Source organism: Pseudogymnoascus verrucosus (assembly GCF_001662655.1).
Source record: "Pseudogymnoascus verrucosus strain UAMH 10579 unplaced genomic scaffold scaffold_18, whole genome shotgun sequence".
Classification (NCBI taxonomy): Eukaryota; Fungi; Ascomycota; class Leotiomycetes; order Thelebolales; family Thelebolaceae; genus Pseudogymnoascus; species Pseudogymnoascus verrucosus.
Genome location: NW_017263669.1, coordinates 252,158 through 267,507, shown reverse-complemented (window position 1 = coordinate 267,507; position 15,350 = coordinate 252,158). Strand labels below are relative to the sequence as shown.

Here is a 15,350-nt window from a genome sequence, read left to right as displayed (position 1 = left end):
ATTGTGATGAGGGGTGGCTCCGACAACCCACATTCCCCGTGCTGTTCGATCAATCTGGTCATAGATCAATTTGATACCCCGCATAAGAATATGGATATAAATATGTTGTGTACTGTACTGTGATGTGCGTGTCTATTTGACAACATTGGAAATCCCATTCTTCGAACACAATAAAAATGACGACGGTTGACATCGATGGCACAGACTGGACCAAGATTTCAGGAAAGGTTATTGTTATCACTGGAGGGGCATCAGGAATTGGCAAGGCTGCAGTCGAGTTTGCAGATGGTATGAACTGTTTTTGAAGATCATACTCTGTTGTTCCCAAGCTGATTAATTGATATTAGAATGTGGTGCAAAGGTCGTTTTTGGGGATGTAAATCGCGTCTCCGGGGAAGCTATTGAGACAGTTTCAAAAACCAGGTACTCTACTTTTGCTTCTGGATATTCCAAACAGCTCTTCGTATTAATAAATCTGGCCTAGCAATCTAACCTACGTCTTTTGCGATGTGACATCCTGGGCAGATCAACGCGCTATGTTTGAGAAAGCATTCAAATTGCATGGCAAGATTGACGTCGTGCTGGCAAATGCAGGCATAACCGAGTTGAAAGACATCTTTTCTGATGAACTCGAACAAGATGGCACATCATTAGCGGAACCTAAACTTCACGTTCTTGATGTTTGCTTGAAGGGACTTGTCTACAGTAAGTGTTTTATTCTTTTAGTTTTCATTGCAACCTCATTTGTTCTATAATTATTTAACAGTGTACAATAGCTGTCAAGCTTGCACTCCATTACTTCCGCAACCACCCCTCAGGACAAGGATTTGGTTCCTTAGTCATGACTGGATCAGCCGCAGGTTATCTACCATCCGCACCGTTGTGGACCTAGTCTGCTGCTAAGGCTGGAGCTATCGGGCTGATGAGAGCCCTGAAAAGTCAAGCTATTATTGAGGACAGCTGGACTCTGAATACAGTTGCACCCTGGATGACACGTGAGTGCTTGCATATTTTGTTATCGCTATATTAACCGCAACTGACTAAAAGTCCCTGCATGGGGCTGCGCTATTCTCTAGTGACCAATATGGCTAAGAATATCGAAGAGTTTTGGAAACCTCTTCCAACTAATACGCCACTTAGTGTGGCGAAAGCACTTCTGTTACCTGCTACAGATAAATCCATAAATGGTAAACTATTGCTTGTGATCACAGAGAAACAGCCAGAAACTAAATATATTCTAGGGAAAGGGTTTTTCGTTGGAGGCAATGAGATTGTTGAGGTTGAGGACGCTTTGGACAAAGCTCAGCCTTTGTGGCTAGGTGAGGCAATGTCGAAATCAGTAGACGAGGGACAAGTAAGGCTGGGTTGCAAAGACGTCAAACCAGGAGCAAAGGGCCAAGCATTGTTTTCTAAGGACTTCGGTAATTAATTCGATATTGCTCCAAGATTGCCAGTAGGGTATCTATGAAGACTATATAAATTAAATTGGTTTACCACTGACTACACCTCGCAATGAAAGCCTCTGAATGAAGACAGCTCCGGTGAGTTAAGAAAATTGATACAATTTCACTATTTTCGAATGTCCGTAACCCACCCAAGAATAGCATCACACGTCTTCTCAGGCTCATCGATATACAACATATGACCGACGCTATCGATAATGACCAGGCGAGACTTTTCAATTCTTCTCGCCATCTCCTCATTGAGACTCACAGGGCTAGCCATGCTGTGTCGGGGAGCCATAATCAGAGTGGGTACCTTGATGTTCTCAAGACAGTAGGACACATCAACGTCAGCAATAAACGCACAGTATAATGCGACACCCTCCACGTCATGTCGATCCAGCATTTCTTCGTACCATTTTAGATACTTCTCGCCTGAGAATCGGCCCATCTCGTTCGTATTTGGAGCATTCGGATTCGAGCTCAGTTTAGATACTGGGCGGGACTTCTGCCATTCAACGAGGCCCATTTTTCGCATTGCCTCAGCCTGACTCGCATATGGCTGAGAAACCATCTTCTTAAATGTGTCACTGTCAAGTTATCAATGGAAACTCGACTTGAAGTTTAAAACAGTAACAGAAACTTACTTCAATGTGAGAGGTGACGACATAATGATCAGAGATTTCAGCTTGTCGGGGTATTTTTCTGCAAAGGCGATGCTTACCATCCCAGCCGTACTCTCTCCGATCCAGTGAACAGGACGACCCGCGACCTTATCGACAAAATCGGCCATCTCATCCACCAGCGTTGTCAGAGTGTATTGATAGCCTTCGGCGTCGCCTTTAGAGCTTTTCCCATGGCCCCGGAGATCACGACGGATAAATCGTACATCTCTGCACATCAAAGGGACCAGGTGATATGTAAAGTCTGTATGTCGCAATATCCCTGGCTGAAATATCACAATATCTGCTTCATCGCGGTTCCAAGGATCCGTGTAATCGTCAACTTCGAAGTAATCGGTCTGGCCGTTGAAAAGTGTGACGAATGGCATCGTGAAACTTTCGGTAAGAGTAAATCTATGAGAGAATAGAAATAATTACGACTACTATTTTTCAATGCTCGAATAAAAGTATGAAGAGGATATCATCAACTTCCCCATGATTACTGCGGGGGTCTGTGGTTGCAGGCGTTGGCCGAAAGAGTGTATGCGGGGTTTGAGATGGTTTATGTGGGGTACATTCTCCCCCCTTTTCTTGTGCACATTCGGACATTCTTCTGAGCGCCATAACGAGGGTCATCCGTAGACCGTCGACCCTAGTCTCGACTACAGCACCACACCATTAGCTGTCTTCCTGCGCTAGTTAAATCATTGTGCGATTGATAGATAACTTTGATATACGGTGCATATTCCCATACCTATGTGTGGACCGCAGAATGACTATATATGGAGAAGCAAATTTCTTGAGAGATAGAAGGCTTTCAAATGTAAGAGAAGGAAGGAGTGAATCGCTAAATCTGTATTCTCAACTTGGGTTCAAGAACAGGAGAGATAGGAAGAGCATCAAATGAGCGTGCACCACTTGGAGTAGATCCATCCACGTCTCCAATTTCGCTTCTGCAACTCCTACAAGATACTGAACTCTCAAAACCAAGCATCACCGACCGTGTTGATCTTGCAAAGGCACTGGCAAACTGCATTATGTATCTTCGTTCTGCTAATTGGCCCCACAAGAGACTCACTCCGAGGCGATAACATTATCTTCTTCCCACTTACCCGGTGCGGTGTTCAGCAGAACCGTAGAGCAGACCTGGACTACAATGAGCCCCTGTCTCTTTAATTTGACTTAGCGCAACCAGCACATTCTAGTGAATTCACTGAGGAACTGGCTGATGATGTAGAGTTTAGAATTTGCCGCCATCCGTGAACACTCAACATAGGCCCAGAGCGACCTACATATCAGAAGAGCTTCGACATTTGCTCCTTCGGAGTTATCTTGGTTAAGCTTGCATACTGGTCCAGTATCGACAAGGTAACGGCTCGGCCTGGTACCGATAGTCTGCAGCATTCTCGCTCGCAGCAGCATCGTGGGGGGCGAGGCTTTTGATCTGGAGCGTGCATGTGGAGACCCGAAGCTAGTTGAAACTATCCGGGCAAAGCTTCTGGATGACAGCAGTGTGATCGGGTTACGCGCGAGAATTGGGGGGGGGGGGGAGTTGCGACATTGAGCATAACATTCCATGAAGAGGTTGTTAAGAAGTTGGAGGAAATAGAATACAAGTGTAATCATTCAAGAGAAAAGTATGTATGGATTTGAATGTTTTTGAATCTATTAATACTCATGTATGTCTCTTTGGGGCTCTTAATATACCTTTCGGCTCAATGTTTGGGATAAGGTTCGCGCTTACGTGCAGGAGGTCAAATAGAGGCGTTCCATTCTGCCTGCAAACTCTTTAATTTGAAGAGTCACATTAACTGTCTCAGGCCGAGGAGAAAATTTACGACTGAACAGCGTCGAAGTAATCCAGGCTGGGTTTAAAAACGAGTGTGTTGTATTGCTATCCTGCCCTCGTGCTTAGTGTAATGACCAATATCTGTAATATCCATCAACTCGCATCAGTAGGCTGCTCGTGAGCAAGACCGTCCTTTCTCTTACTGCGAGGTAACCAGCAACTAATATCCATAGGTTCCATGTTTGCCATCCCTTTCTTGCCTTCACCTGCATTCCTCAAACCTCAGATGGTTGGACACGCTGTGATGTGGTCATACAAACAAATATCCTACATAGATGCTCGCCTTCGCAAGCATTAGCATCTCTTATCTCTCATATCTAGAACCACTCATGACCATCATATCGGCACCTATCGGCGGCGCTTTTGACGGCGAGTTTCCTCCCCGTGTTTCCCTCTGAGATTCCATCCTCTTGTTCTATCCACTGGCTTCTCCCCAGGTGTCCCCAACTCAAGCTCTTGCTTCTCGCCGGTATCCTTCCCCACTCTTGCTCCCAACGTCTCTGGATCTGTCTGCGCAAATATGAATTTTTTAATCTCACTCTCTACAAAAATCCCAGGTAGTTCTTCAAACTTAACCTCAGTGATATCAAACCCTGGCCGCACAATGACTTTCGCAGTAAACCCGTTCTCACCCGACACAGATACAATCTGGCGTCTGGCATCTTCTGCCTTGAATTTACCAAGAAAATTGACTACTTTATCACAAACAATTTGGGTTGAGCATCGGACAGTGATAACCTCCGACCCAAAAGATCCTAGCTTGCTGCGATATGGTCCAAACTCCTTTGATAGCCTGCTGCGGTGGGTCGCAGGATCCTTGTGGGGCGAGAAGCGGGTGGGGAGTGGTGGAAAGTCCAAGTCGAATGCCTTGAAAGCTTGCTCATCCTGATTTGTATGAAGTAAAGGACTAGACATACCAGCCACGCCAGTGTCGTGGGAGAAAAGCCTTCGGCTAGGTGGCTGGGGCTTGGTATCATGTAGCTCTGACAATCCAGGGTCGAGGGCGCGGACACGTGAGACAGACGTTGGAGTTTCGCCATCGACGGTTAGTTTCGAGCCTGGAGACATTCCTATTCTGGTTGGCGGTCGCCTTGGTCTCACGGTCGAGGCAAACCTGGAGAGTTTTCCAATATTGTGCGACTTCGTCTCTGGTGTCGGGCTGGCATCCATATCAGAATCATCACCATTTCTAACTCCACCTGTTCCGGAATAATCACCCAGAGTTGAATTCTTCATGATATTGGATGAGTAGTAGGACATTGGGTTAGTAGGAGTATGATAGTTGGATTGTGGTCCATAAATAAGCTCCATCTGTTCTGCAATGGAGCCTTTCCTCACTGCGCAGTCCATTCCAGAAGCATCGCCCTTTGTTGATTGCCTTTCTGCTCGTACAGAATTTTGCCCATATTTGCCAACTGAAGTAGCGAATATGCTAGAAGTCATTTCAGCAACGCTCTCGGAATCTGAGCTTTCAAAATCCGAGGCATACATCGGCTCCTTGAAGCTTAGTGCAAGCGGGGTCCCAGGTTGCTTATTATTTTTTCTGCCGTATGAACCCTGGGCACGCAACGCCGCACATTCGGCCTTGATATGCTTGGCCAACTCCCTCTTTGAAGTGAATTCGGATCTGCACGCCTCACAAAATGGCTTTCCAGAGGAAGTTCTCGCATTATCGCGTGGAAACGGCACCAAGCTTCCACGAGCCTTCACTTCTCCAATATCCTGCTTTGGAAACTCTGTGGTTTGAAACTTATTGTTTTTTGAGTTACATGAAACAATATGAGGCCAGAGGTTCCCTAGCTTCTTGTATATTTTCCCACAAGTGGGGCAAGAATGTGGTAAGGGAGACACTTCAGAAATACCTGGAAATTGACAGCTCTTATATTCTTCAGGGATACCTGGAACTTGACAGTTCTGCATATGCCTTGTAAGGGCCCCCTTGTACTTGTACGGCTTCTCGCATTTGGGGCATGATTTACTATCAGCGACCATTGGCTCACCAGCCAGGGACGTAGGGGCAAATGGCGATCCTGAGAACAAAATAGAATCAGTAGACAATGCTGCTTGTGGTGATGTCTCTGAAGGAAATCCAGTACCAGACATGCTGTTCGGCTGCATATCTGCAATTGTTAAGTTGGAGAATGTCGTTTCTCCGGCAAAGATTGATATCGGCTCCTTGATGGCCCGGTTTGTCCTTGTGGGGTACTGGTTGTACTCTGTACTCTTTGGCAAGCTTGAACTGTAAGTCGAGTACAAATTTGGATTTTGGGTGTAAACCGGTCCAGAAGCGAGCTGATGGCGCAACATAACCTCATCGCGATATATCTCAGGGTGGGGTTCTGCCTCTCCTTTTGGTGCAGAAGATCTAACGAGAGAGATTTCTTCTTCGTAGTCTACAAAGACATCAGATTCAGACGATGTGGACATTTGCGAAGGACTCCTTGGACGGAATATTGGACCACCATTGAGAAGAGGGCCATCGATTTCCAGCTCAAAATTGGAATATTGTGGCCGCGGTTCTTCTTCCGGAAAGGCTCGACGACGCTTCAATCCGTGTCCAGATTGGCCCTTCTTGCTGCAGTGGTCTTTCGCAATGGACTTTTGGGATGACTTGGTAGGCTCATTTTTCACTGCACGTAGCTCGGAGTACCCATTTTCTTCGAACTCGTGCTGGATTGGCTGGAGTTCAGGAAAAAGGGTCCGGATATCATACTCCTCTAATTTTTTGCGTTGCCCAGGTATATCTTTAACTATTTCATCCATGAGCATGCGGTGGGCCACGCTCTTGTCAGCCTCAGTAAGTTCCAATTCCAAAGACGACATTTCCTCGCGAGATATTGCTGGATATGGCAGGTCATGCCAGTTAGGATGTCCTTCGGCAAGTCTCGACTGCTGCAATGCCTGGGAATATCGGTCAATCGGACTCTTATGCTTCTGATCTTCAGCGGCTTTTTGGGCTGTCTTTTGTCTCTCAAGTTCTATATTCGTCAGTTACGTATAGCGCAACAACGAATTTCATGACTTACCCAGTTGACGCGTTCTTTTGGCATTGATTGCCGCTTGATAAAACTGCACGCCTTCGACGTGGTCCCCGAAATTAAACGGGGTTGTTATATACTGTCCTCCTGGTCCACCTAGCATAGGGGATTCGCGAAAAGGAGACGTGGTACGCTTCTTCAAGTAATTTTCACAAGTGATATACATGCATGGCGCATAATGGCAAGGCGGTAGAGCCGCTATTGCTGCTATAGCTGCTTCGGGGGCTCTTACGTACAACGTACGGTCAAACCTCCAATGCATGGCTGCCTCTTCAGGACAAAGATCCAACAGCTCGGGATTTCTCGTGAAGACAATTCGAGGCCATTTGCCAAGAGCGGCATCCGGTTGTCCCTGAGAAATATTTATGGGATTGATCGCCGTGACATTCGAAGACCTGTCAAGAAATGGATTTGGCAGCCCTCGAAAAAGATCTCGAGGCAAACCAAGGTTTTCAAGATTAATAGGATTGCAGCGGCTGCCTTGGAGTGAGATCACCACTCGCTTCTGAGATGTATCAAGGTGAAGTTTTGGCGCATTTTGCTCATTGGAATCCACCATCGTCATATCGACTTCGCCTTCTCTTGGACATGGGGTTAGAGCAGCACTATTTGTTGCGTCAACGAGAACTTTCTGCACCAAAGTCTCTGCATCCGCACTTAAATCCTCCTGCTCTGAAAAATATGCAGTCAACTTGTCAAGGTACGGCTTTACCAAGCCACGGCGCTGCAGTTGGTAAACTGTCTGTTCTATAATGCCCAGATCATTTTTCGGCTTTTGGCTATTGCCCGATGCGGCAGAGGTATTGTGTGTTTCCATTCCCCGTATAAACCTCTTCAACACCGAATTTCTCTGCACAAATGTTGGCAATCCATTTTCTGGGAGATTTCTCAGAAAACTGAGGGCATGTTGTATTCCTTCAATATTCTTCACCGATACCATTGTTGGCGAGTCCTTTGACATCGCAGCTTGCAGCATAATCGAATTTTTTGTCCTTCCGTTTCCCAAAACAGTTGGAGGTTTCCATTTGACCTTTGCGACTTTGACCATCATCTCCAGCAAGATGGCAGGTGAGATTCCCATATAGTTTGGATGAGGTAGACTGCAGTTTCGTGCATTGTGGCGGCGTACACGGGTCTTTCTAGAAGAAAACAAAGAGCTTTTCGAAGCTTTCTGCTTGTTTTGCGGAGTCCTATTTCCAACAGGAACATATCTAGGTGCACCCGCGTGGTTAGTGAGATACCCTTTGGGTAGAAGGCGGGCATTTTTTTGAGAAGCCTCGCGGTGATGGCCTGCCAAGAATTAGTATAGACTTCATCAAGTAGTGAGTGAGGCCACTCACCGAGATGTGGTGTGGACCATCTGAGATTCTTCATGAATCCATCAGGTAATCTCTCGCCGCCTTTTAGTACAGATCTGAATGCTCCTATTTATGTTAGTAGGATAAAATAAATGTTCTGCAGAGGTCATACTGAAACGAGTAGCACGGTGAAAGCGTGTACTGCGATGACGAGCATCCAAGCTCTTCTGAGCTCTCTTTCTATTCACCCTGCCCATTGTGAGTTGTGGACAATGGAGTTTCGGATACAAGAATTGTAAGATTGGATGGTGATAGGCAATGTGCGTAATAGAAGTTGATGTGTACAGCTTTTCAATGCAGAAATTGTAATATTGGAATAAACAATTTAATGGGTGTGGTAGACGTGAATGTATCGAGGCTTTTGGAAGCAAAAACTGCAGGCTTGAAGGTGGCTATCAACGAGGCCTGTGGAAGTTATTTCGTTCGGCATTCGGATGCACGAACTGAACGGTTCAAAGGCGGCAGGAAATGAAAGTAATGGAAGTGAAAAGTTAGTTTGAGAAGTAAGGAATAAATAAAGCGAACGATTAGACGTGTCAGGTAATTTCGAAAGGAGTTGTAAACAAATAGATGCTTAGAAGAGGTATGAACAGCCTAGCTCCAAATCATCTCTGCTTGAAAATAAAACCAGGCCGTCTTTGCTTCCCTCTTTTGCTACTTCAATATAGGTATTCCAGGCAGATATAATGAAGCAGTTGCAATCTTGATATTTTATAAATTTATTTCCCACAGCAGTTCCAATATCACAATTTAATGGTAATGCTTGCGATACTCAACTCTGAGTTTATACAAAGGTCTCCTGCCAGTATATATATGGAGTATATATATGGTACTGATCAACTAATCGTTCCTAATACAAAACCATCAATCGGGCTGAAATAAATGATGCTGGAAGATATCTAGTCTGGACTGGAAGCCACTATGGATAGAATGTCCCATTATATAGGTATTGCATTTACGATATCACCGTATGTTTTATTAGGCAGCATCGCAGTGCTTCATTTTTGAAGCTAATCAGCTCAAGTATTTTTAGAGTAGAACATTGTGTTAACATACCGCGTTCCCCTCTCGGTAGCACAACATCCACAGAAGAGCGATGCCGGCCAACATACCACCTTAAAAGAGTCAGATAGAGACAATGAAAGCTTGAGAAGTGACAATCATACAGCTAGTATAACAACCACTGGGATTGCAAGGCATGGTCCAACAATTTTGATGTGACAAGGATTGTCATTTGTAAAGGCGATGGGGACAAAAGGAATCGACATGCCGGCCACGTCAGCTACTTGCTGGCAAAATAGCACCAGATTGGTGAGATAAAAGTATTTTGAAATATAGTAACTGGTGTATTTGGACCCATTGAAAGCACAATGACCGTTGATATCAAGAGTTGATATCAAGATTTAGGGATAATGTGACGTCAGCGAAAGCCGCCGCTGGATTTAGGACGACAATGAAGTACTAGCTCGGAATGGAAGGGAAGTGAGACCACATAGAAGAAATTGAGTCTAAACTTGCGCTTGGTAGACGCGACCGTTGGTCAGGCTAGTAACGCTCCAGATCAGAACATGAGCAATTACAATCCGTGCTTCTCAAAGGAAGTCAGTCATAGGCCAGAACGCGTGAGCCCATTTTTAAGTTCCCCGAGGCAAGCCATCCGGAGGATAACTCTAAACTTTAAAAATAAACTCCGGGATATACTATAAACTAACATTGCTGGTTTCCATAAAGCAATTTCATTCCCGTGGAAATGTAGAGATAGGAATCCCTAGTCTTTTTGTTGCTTCCATCATTGTTCGTATGTCGTTCATGGGTCAAACGTGGAGGGGGTGTCAAACTTTACATTTGACCCCTCCTCCATAATATCACGTGACAGTGGCGCTAACATGGATGCGCAGAAAGTACGATTGTCGCAATCAGAACCCGCCGTTTGCCTTCTCGCGACTGAGCGTACCCTGACACCTATCGGACGGATTCACTGCCGGTGAAAGAGCTGTCACTACCATCGAGCGACAGCGATGACTTCACCGCATGCTGCCTCAGATGAGGCCGTTGCCACTATGGTCACAACTGCTTTTGATGGTAGCCCAACCAACATCGAACTCACCGCTGCAGATAACGCCGTTCCGGGGGCGAATGACATCCCAGCAACCACGGCGCGAGAAGATGCGAACCCGGAATACGCAGAACAAGTCACTTCAATTGAGCAGCTCCAGATCAGTGCAGACAATGATAATGTTGAGCCAAATGTGGAAAGCGCCGCGGCCCAAACCCAACCAATCCAAATAAAAAGCGACCTTATCATGGAGCCGGCAATCCCTCGGACACCAGAGAACAACGACGATGACACGGAATATCCCCGCGTTCCCCTGGGCGACTACGAACAACTACGTGCTTTGTCACATATGCTTCAATATCAGGCCCCGCCCGGACTGGCTGAAGCTCTGAACGCGTCTGCAATGGCGACTCTCGCTGGGAACGACATCTCGATGGATAACACAAACGACCTCAACGGACCTTACGCCGAGATGTCGCAGCCTACCCGTGATAATGATGAGACTCGAATCTCGGCATATGCTCTTCTCGAGTTTGAGGACGGGCAATTCTACATGAACACTTACTCGGTAATACTGGGGCGAGATCGCCAAGCAGCCCGAAATGCCATGAGGCGAGATGCGGAGGAGGCAAAAGCGAATATGGACGAGCACAGCATTGTGGGGGAGCCAAAAACCCCGGTTCGTATCAAAAGGGAGGAGAGCAAATATACAAAGTCCGTTATTAGTGAAAGTGGTGGTATTCTCAGAGATGGCGATGATTCCGACAGCGACGAACGTTCGAGACGTCGCATGCACCGCAAAGCCAGCAAGAAGTCCAAATCTACCGGATCTTCGTCAATCCGAGTGTCTAGGAGGCAGTCGTCGGTTCAACCAAGCGGCAAAATTGAGTATCAGGCCCAGCCCCAAGCTCGTCGGCACGCCCCCGAAACCGCCGGAGCAGTACCTGTCGACCCGGCATCCTTGCGCCCTTCTCCACACGATTGCCCTTTAGTGGGAATCCATCCACCCGCCACCACTCCTGCAAGCGGCTACAAGGCCATCTCCCGGCGGCATGTAAAGATTGCCTACAACTCAAAGAAATCTCTCTTTGAAGCCGAAATCATCGGGCGGAATGGCGCGTTTGTGGACGAAGTTTTCTACTATCATGAGGATGTTATTCCTTTGAAGAGTGGCAGCTATCTTCAGATTGGCGGGGTCGTTGTGCGCTTTGTGCTGCCTGACGTTGCACTTGGGGAAACAGGCGCTGAAATCCCAGCTGAGCACGGGGAATCTGGTGTACAAGATCGGTATGTCGAAGGAGGAAAGGAAATGAGCTTCGATTTCGACGATGCCACTCGTGAAGGCGCTTTACTTGGAGATAGCAGTGACGAAGTATCGGACGATGCAGATCGGCCCGAATTGGGGATTGAAGGTGAGGACGACGAAGAAGGAGACGGAGATGAACTTGGAGAGCAACAAGAAGGGAGCGATATCGATGAAGACAACAGCGAACTGTCAGAGGTACCGGATGAGGCGGAGGATGGAAATGATGACCAAGATGAGCAATCCAGAGAAGCTCCAGAGTCGATGCCCATGCCACAAAAGAAGAGAGGCCCCGGGCGTCCACCGAAAAATGGCATCATGTCGAAACGAGAGCAGCAGCTAGCCAAGAAGGAGGCACAGCAGAGGGCTGCGCAAAAGACAGTTTCACAGCCGGATACGTCTGGAAAGAACAAGGTTGGTAGACCTAGGAAGAATCCAGTAGATGAATCTCCGGTCAAGACCGAAAAAAGGAAGTACACCAAGCGGAAGCCTAAGGACCCGGATGCTCTCGTAGCCAAGCAGGAAGGCTCCGGGGAAGAAGATAGGCCGTCCAAAGAAAAGAAGGAAAAGAAGTCCACAAAACCACCTCGCTCCCCGTCACCTACTTTCAACGAAGCAGATCTTACTCCAGAGCAGCTGGCGAAGCCTCAAGCAAACTACGTCACCCTTATTCATGAAGCTCTCAGCAACTCGCCAACAGGTCAAATGTCATTGCCACAGATATATCGCGCAATACAGCGTAGATATCCTTTCTTCGTGCTTAAGTGTAACACAAATGGCTGGCAAAGTAGTGTCAGGCACAATCTTTCTCAACATCACGCTTTTAGGAAGGTCGAGAGAGACGGGAAGGGTTGGATGTGGGCTATCGTAGACGGAGTTTCCATCGAGAAGGAGAAAAAGAGACGGCCGACTCCTCCTCATCAGTTGCCCCCACATTTACATCAACCGATATACCGTGCTGGACCACATCCTCACATGATGCATGGGCCTCCTGGTATGATGCCGCCTCCTGGCTATGCCATGAACCACATGCCACCTCATTTACGGCCAGGACAACCTCCACAATACGCTGGGCAGCCCATGAATGGATACCCGCTTCCACCAGGACAGCACTCCATGAATGGCGGCGCACCACCTCCAGGATTCCCTTCCGCATTACCGACTGCTCAGCCCATGGGTGCTACGAGCAATACTTACAGTTCGCCATACGCTCCGAAGCCACCGGCTAATCCAACTCAACAAGCGCCACAAAATACATCTCACAATCCTAGCCAAGCGCCTCAAAGTGTGCCTTACCAAACTCCACAACAGCCCCGACCAATTGAGCAAGGGCCCCCACAACCGGATAATGCAATGTGGCGAGCCATTGATAGCTTTCGGACAAATCTGGTCGCTACTATGAAGCCAAAGAATAACAAGGCCGAAGCTTTAGTTGCGTCATCCATCAACCGTGTCATGGGGGTTACTTCTCAGAGCACAGCTACGGTAGTAGAATCTGATTTGAAGTTAGAGGATCAAATTATGGCTGCCCTGAAATCGATGCTTAAAAGGTTCCCCGAGTTTAACAATGGCACTTTTCAGCAACCTCCTGCCCAATTAGGGACACACACAATGCAACAAAGCACGCAACAGACCGATGCTGCGCCAAGACAGGCTTTGGCCCAACTCACCCCTGCGCCTACAGGAAACGCAGCTCACGCAGCCTCCGACGTCTCTGTCGCCAAGAAAGCCCCAACGCCAGGTCCCGCTGTTCAAAGACCTACATTTATTGGCCAATCCCACAATCGACCAAACGGCCCTTCTGTTCCTCGTCCGCCTATGATGACTCCGGGGATGACTCGAGCCAATTCCAGTAGCTCCGCTAACCCCTCCTTCCGGGCCACCACCAGCGCATCACCGGCTCCTCCTCCAGCTGCAAGCACCACTTCAGCTTCAGGTGACTTGCCACCACATCAAGTTCAGAATGTGCCTGGCACAGAATCTAACGAAAGCCACCAAAAACTGCTGCACCAATCGGCGGTCAATACCGAATCTCTCGGGGCTACTGCTCAGCCGCAACCGATTGCGGTTGCGCATCAGTCGTCGGAGATCACCACACAGCAACCAGGGAGCAGTAACCCAACAACAAACACAAATGAAAACGGTAAACGGCCACTAGACGAGGAGGATCTGGCTGGAGGGAATGAATTCAAGAGGCTAAACGCTTCGGGGCCGCCTGCATTAAAAACATGATGACGGCAATGATGGATGTGAATACGTAATGAAGGGACGGGATATGGACGCATAGTTCAATGTTGGAGTTTAACAGGAGTTACGGATATATGAAAAGGGCTCAGAGGTGATGGTCGGATGTGGCTTACGGTCTTTCCTGTATGGGAGAGGATGGAGTTTTACCGGCTGCATTGTGGTGGTATCCATATGGGTAAACGAAGCGCGGGGTCATTTTGGGGTGTCGATACCTGGATACCACAGAAATTGTTTTTGTTGGAATTTAATATTCGAGGCTGTAGATTTAACAATTCGAATAAATTGGTCCTACGCCACGAAGACTTGCTATTAAGTGAACTCGTACAGTAGTTGTAGAGTCTAGCCATGATCTACGAACCAACACAGCCAGCGTAGTCGAGCGAGATCTACCCACCAACTCACTACAAGATGGCATGCTATTTATCCACATCAATGCTATCCTAGAACCTAAATTAGACGTTCCAATGAATTGATATTATATCTAGTTAGTATCTAACGGTGTTGCTGATATCAGCCCAGACGCAGGTGCACTCGCGCCATCTGTAGGGTGACTAGATAGTATATACTTCATACTTTGACAGAACCGTATACTTCTTCTGACGTCCGAAGAGATATCTCATGTAGGTCTCATGGTGGTGTTAACTAGTCTATGTACTGAGAGCAAGACATTATCCCATTACCAAAGTGAGTTGACGGTTGGGTTCAGAGCTTACTATATTGTGATGGGGAAATTGTGTATATCATTACAACTGATTCCAGTCTGGTGCTGCCTCTTTATTGGTGGATGATAACATCACCATACGTTCGATGACAGCGATGACAACATGGCTTGGGTGGTAACCATCACGCCACAAATCCGTTTGACGAATATTAATTTAGTAATTGGATTCCCGAGTTTTCACTGACACACTATCAAGGGTTACCCGCCGCTAGACGTGTCAGATGCCGCTGTTTAAGACATCTGGCTAAAAATGGCATGTTTTGCCATTTTGGGATTACAACTGGGTCGAAGTCACTGGAAGGCACAAACCCCAAAATGCCAGGATAGACACTGAGATACCCATGGAGAATAACAGGCAGTGTGTGGAACGTCAGTGCATGGTTTTTCAGAGGACGTGTGGGGTTCATGGTTCAAACATAAGACAGTCCCGTTAGGCCAGGACAGGCACTAAATTCACATATCTTGAGATGTATCAGGCGCCAGTTTGATTTCGATTCCATGGGACTGATAGTAAGCTTCCAAAGCTATAACGGCGTGATTCTGCTGTGTTCTTATATATGGTCCGAGTCTTTCTTTCCCCCGCTCATATTTCCCTGTATTTACACAAATATCACTTCTTATACCCAACTGCTTCTCTTTACCAATAAAGGTCACAAACTATAATTACCAGCAAG

At 47.0% G+C, this 15,350-nt stretch overlaps 4 protein-coding genes across 4 annotated transcripts; 2 read left to right on the top strand and 2 right to left on the bottom strand.

Moving 5' to 3' along the window:
* Positions 1 to 176: 176 nt before the first annotated feature.
* VE01_04688 (uncharacterized protein) lies at positions 177 to 1,457 on the top strand (the record flags this gene model as incomplete). Its single annotated transcript, XM_018274157.2, has 7 exons — positions 177 to 288; positions 348 to 423; positions 485 to 705; positions 777 to 860; positions 912 to 995; positions 1,077 to 1,187; positions 1,242 to 1,457. 7 exons carry the CDS (start codon positions 177 to 179, stop codon positions 1,427 to 1,429), a joined length of 876 nt encoding a protein of 291 aa, XP_018130969.1. The 3' UTR covers positions 1,430 to 1,457.
* A 112-nt stretch (positions 1,458 to 1,569) lies between these two features.
* Positions 1,570 to 2,548, bottom strand: VE01_04687 (uncharacterized protein; the record flags this gene model as incomplete). Its single annotated transcript, XM_018274156.2, has 2 exons — positions 2,090 to 2,548; positions 1,570 to 2,032 (listed from the first exon to the last, which is right to left on the bottom strand). Exons 1-2 carry the CDS (start codon positions 2,491 to 2,493, stop codon positions 1,570 to 1,572), a joined length of 867 nt encoding a protein of 288 aa, XP_018130960.1. The 5' UTR covers positions 2,494 to 2,548.
* A 1,541-nt stretch (positions 2,549 to 4,089) lies between these two features.
* VE01_04686 (uncharacterized protein) lies at positions 4,090 to 8,546 on the bottom strand (the record flags this gene model as incomplete). Its single annotated transcript, XM_018274155.2, has 4 exons — positions 4,090 to 6,931; positions 6,980 to 8,281; positions 8,332 to 8,415; positions 8,462 to 8,546. The coding sequence occupies 4 exons, from the start codon at positions 8,544 to 8,546 to the stop codon at positions 4,302 to 4,304; spliced, it is 4,101 nt and encodes a 1,366-aa protein (XP_018130961.1). The 3' UTR covers positions 4,090 to 4,301.
* A 1,744-nt stretch (positions 8,547 to 10,290) lies between these two features.
* On the top strand, positions 10,291 to 14,402 carry VE01_04685 (uncharacterized protein). Its single transcript, XM_018274154.2, has one exon. The coding sequence runs from the start codon at positions 10,368 to 10,370 to the stop codon at positions 13,938 to 13,940; it is 3,573 nt and encodes a 1,190-aa protein (XP_018130962.1). The 5' UTR covers positions 10,291 to 10,367; the 3' UTR covers positions 13,941 to 14,402.
* Positions 14,403 to 15,350: the final 948 nt, after the last annotated feature.

What these genes read in the sequence shown, in the direction of transcription:
- VE01_04685 (XM_018274154.2), top strand. Translation starts at nt 10,368, where the DNA reads ATGACTTCACCGCATGCTGCCTCAGATGAGGCCGTTGCCACTATGGTC.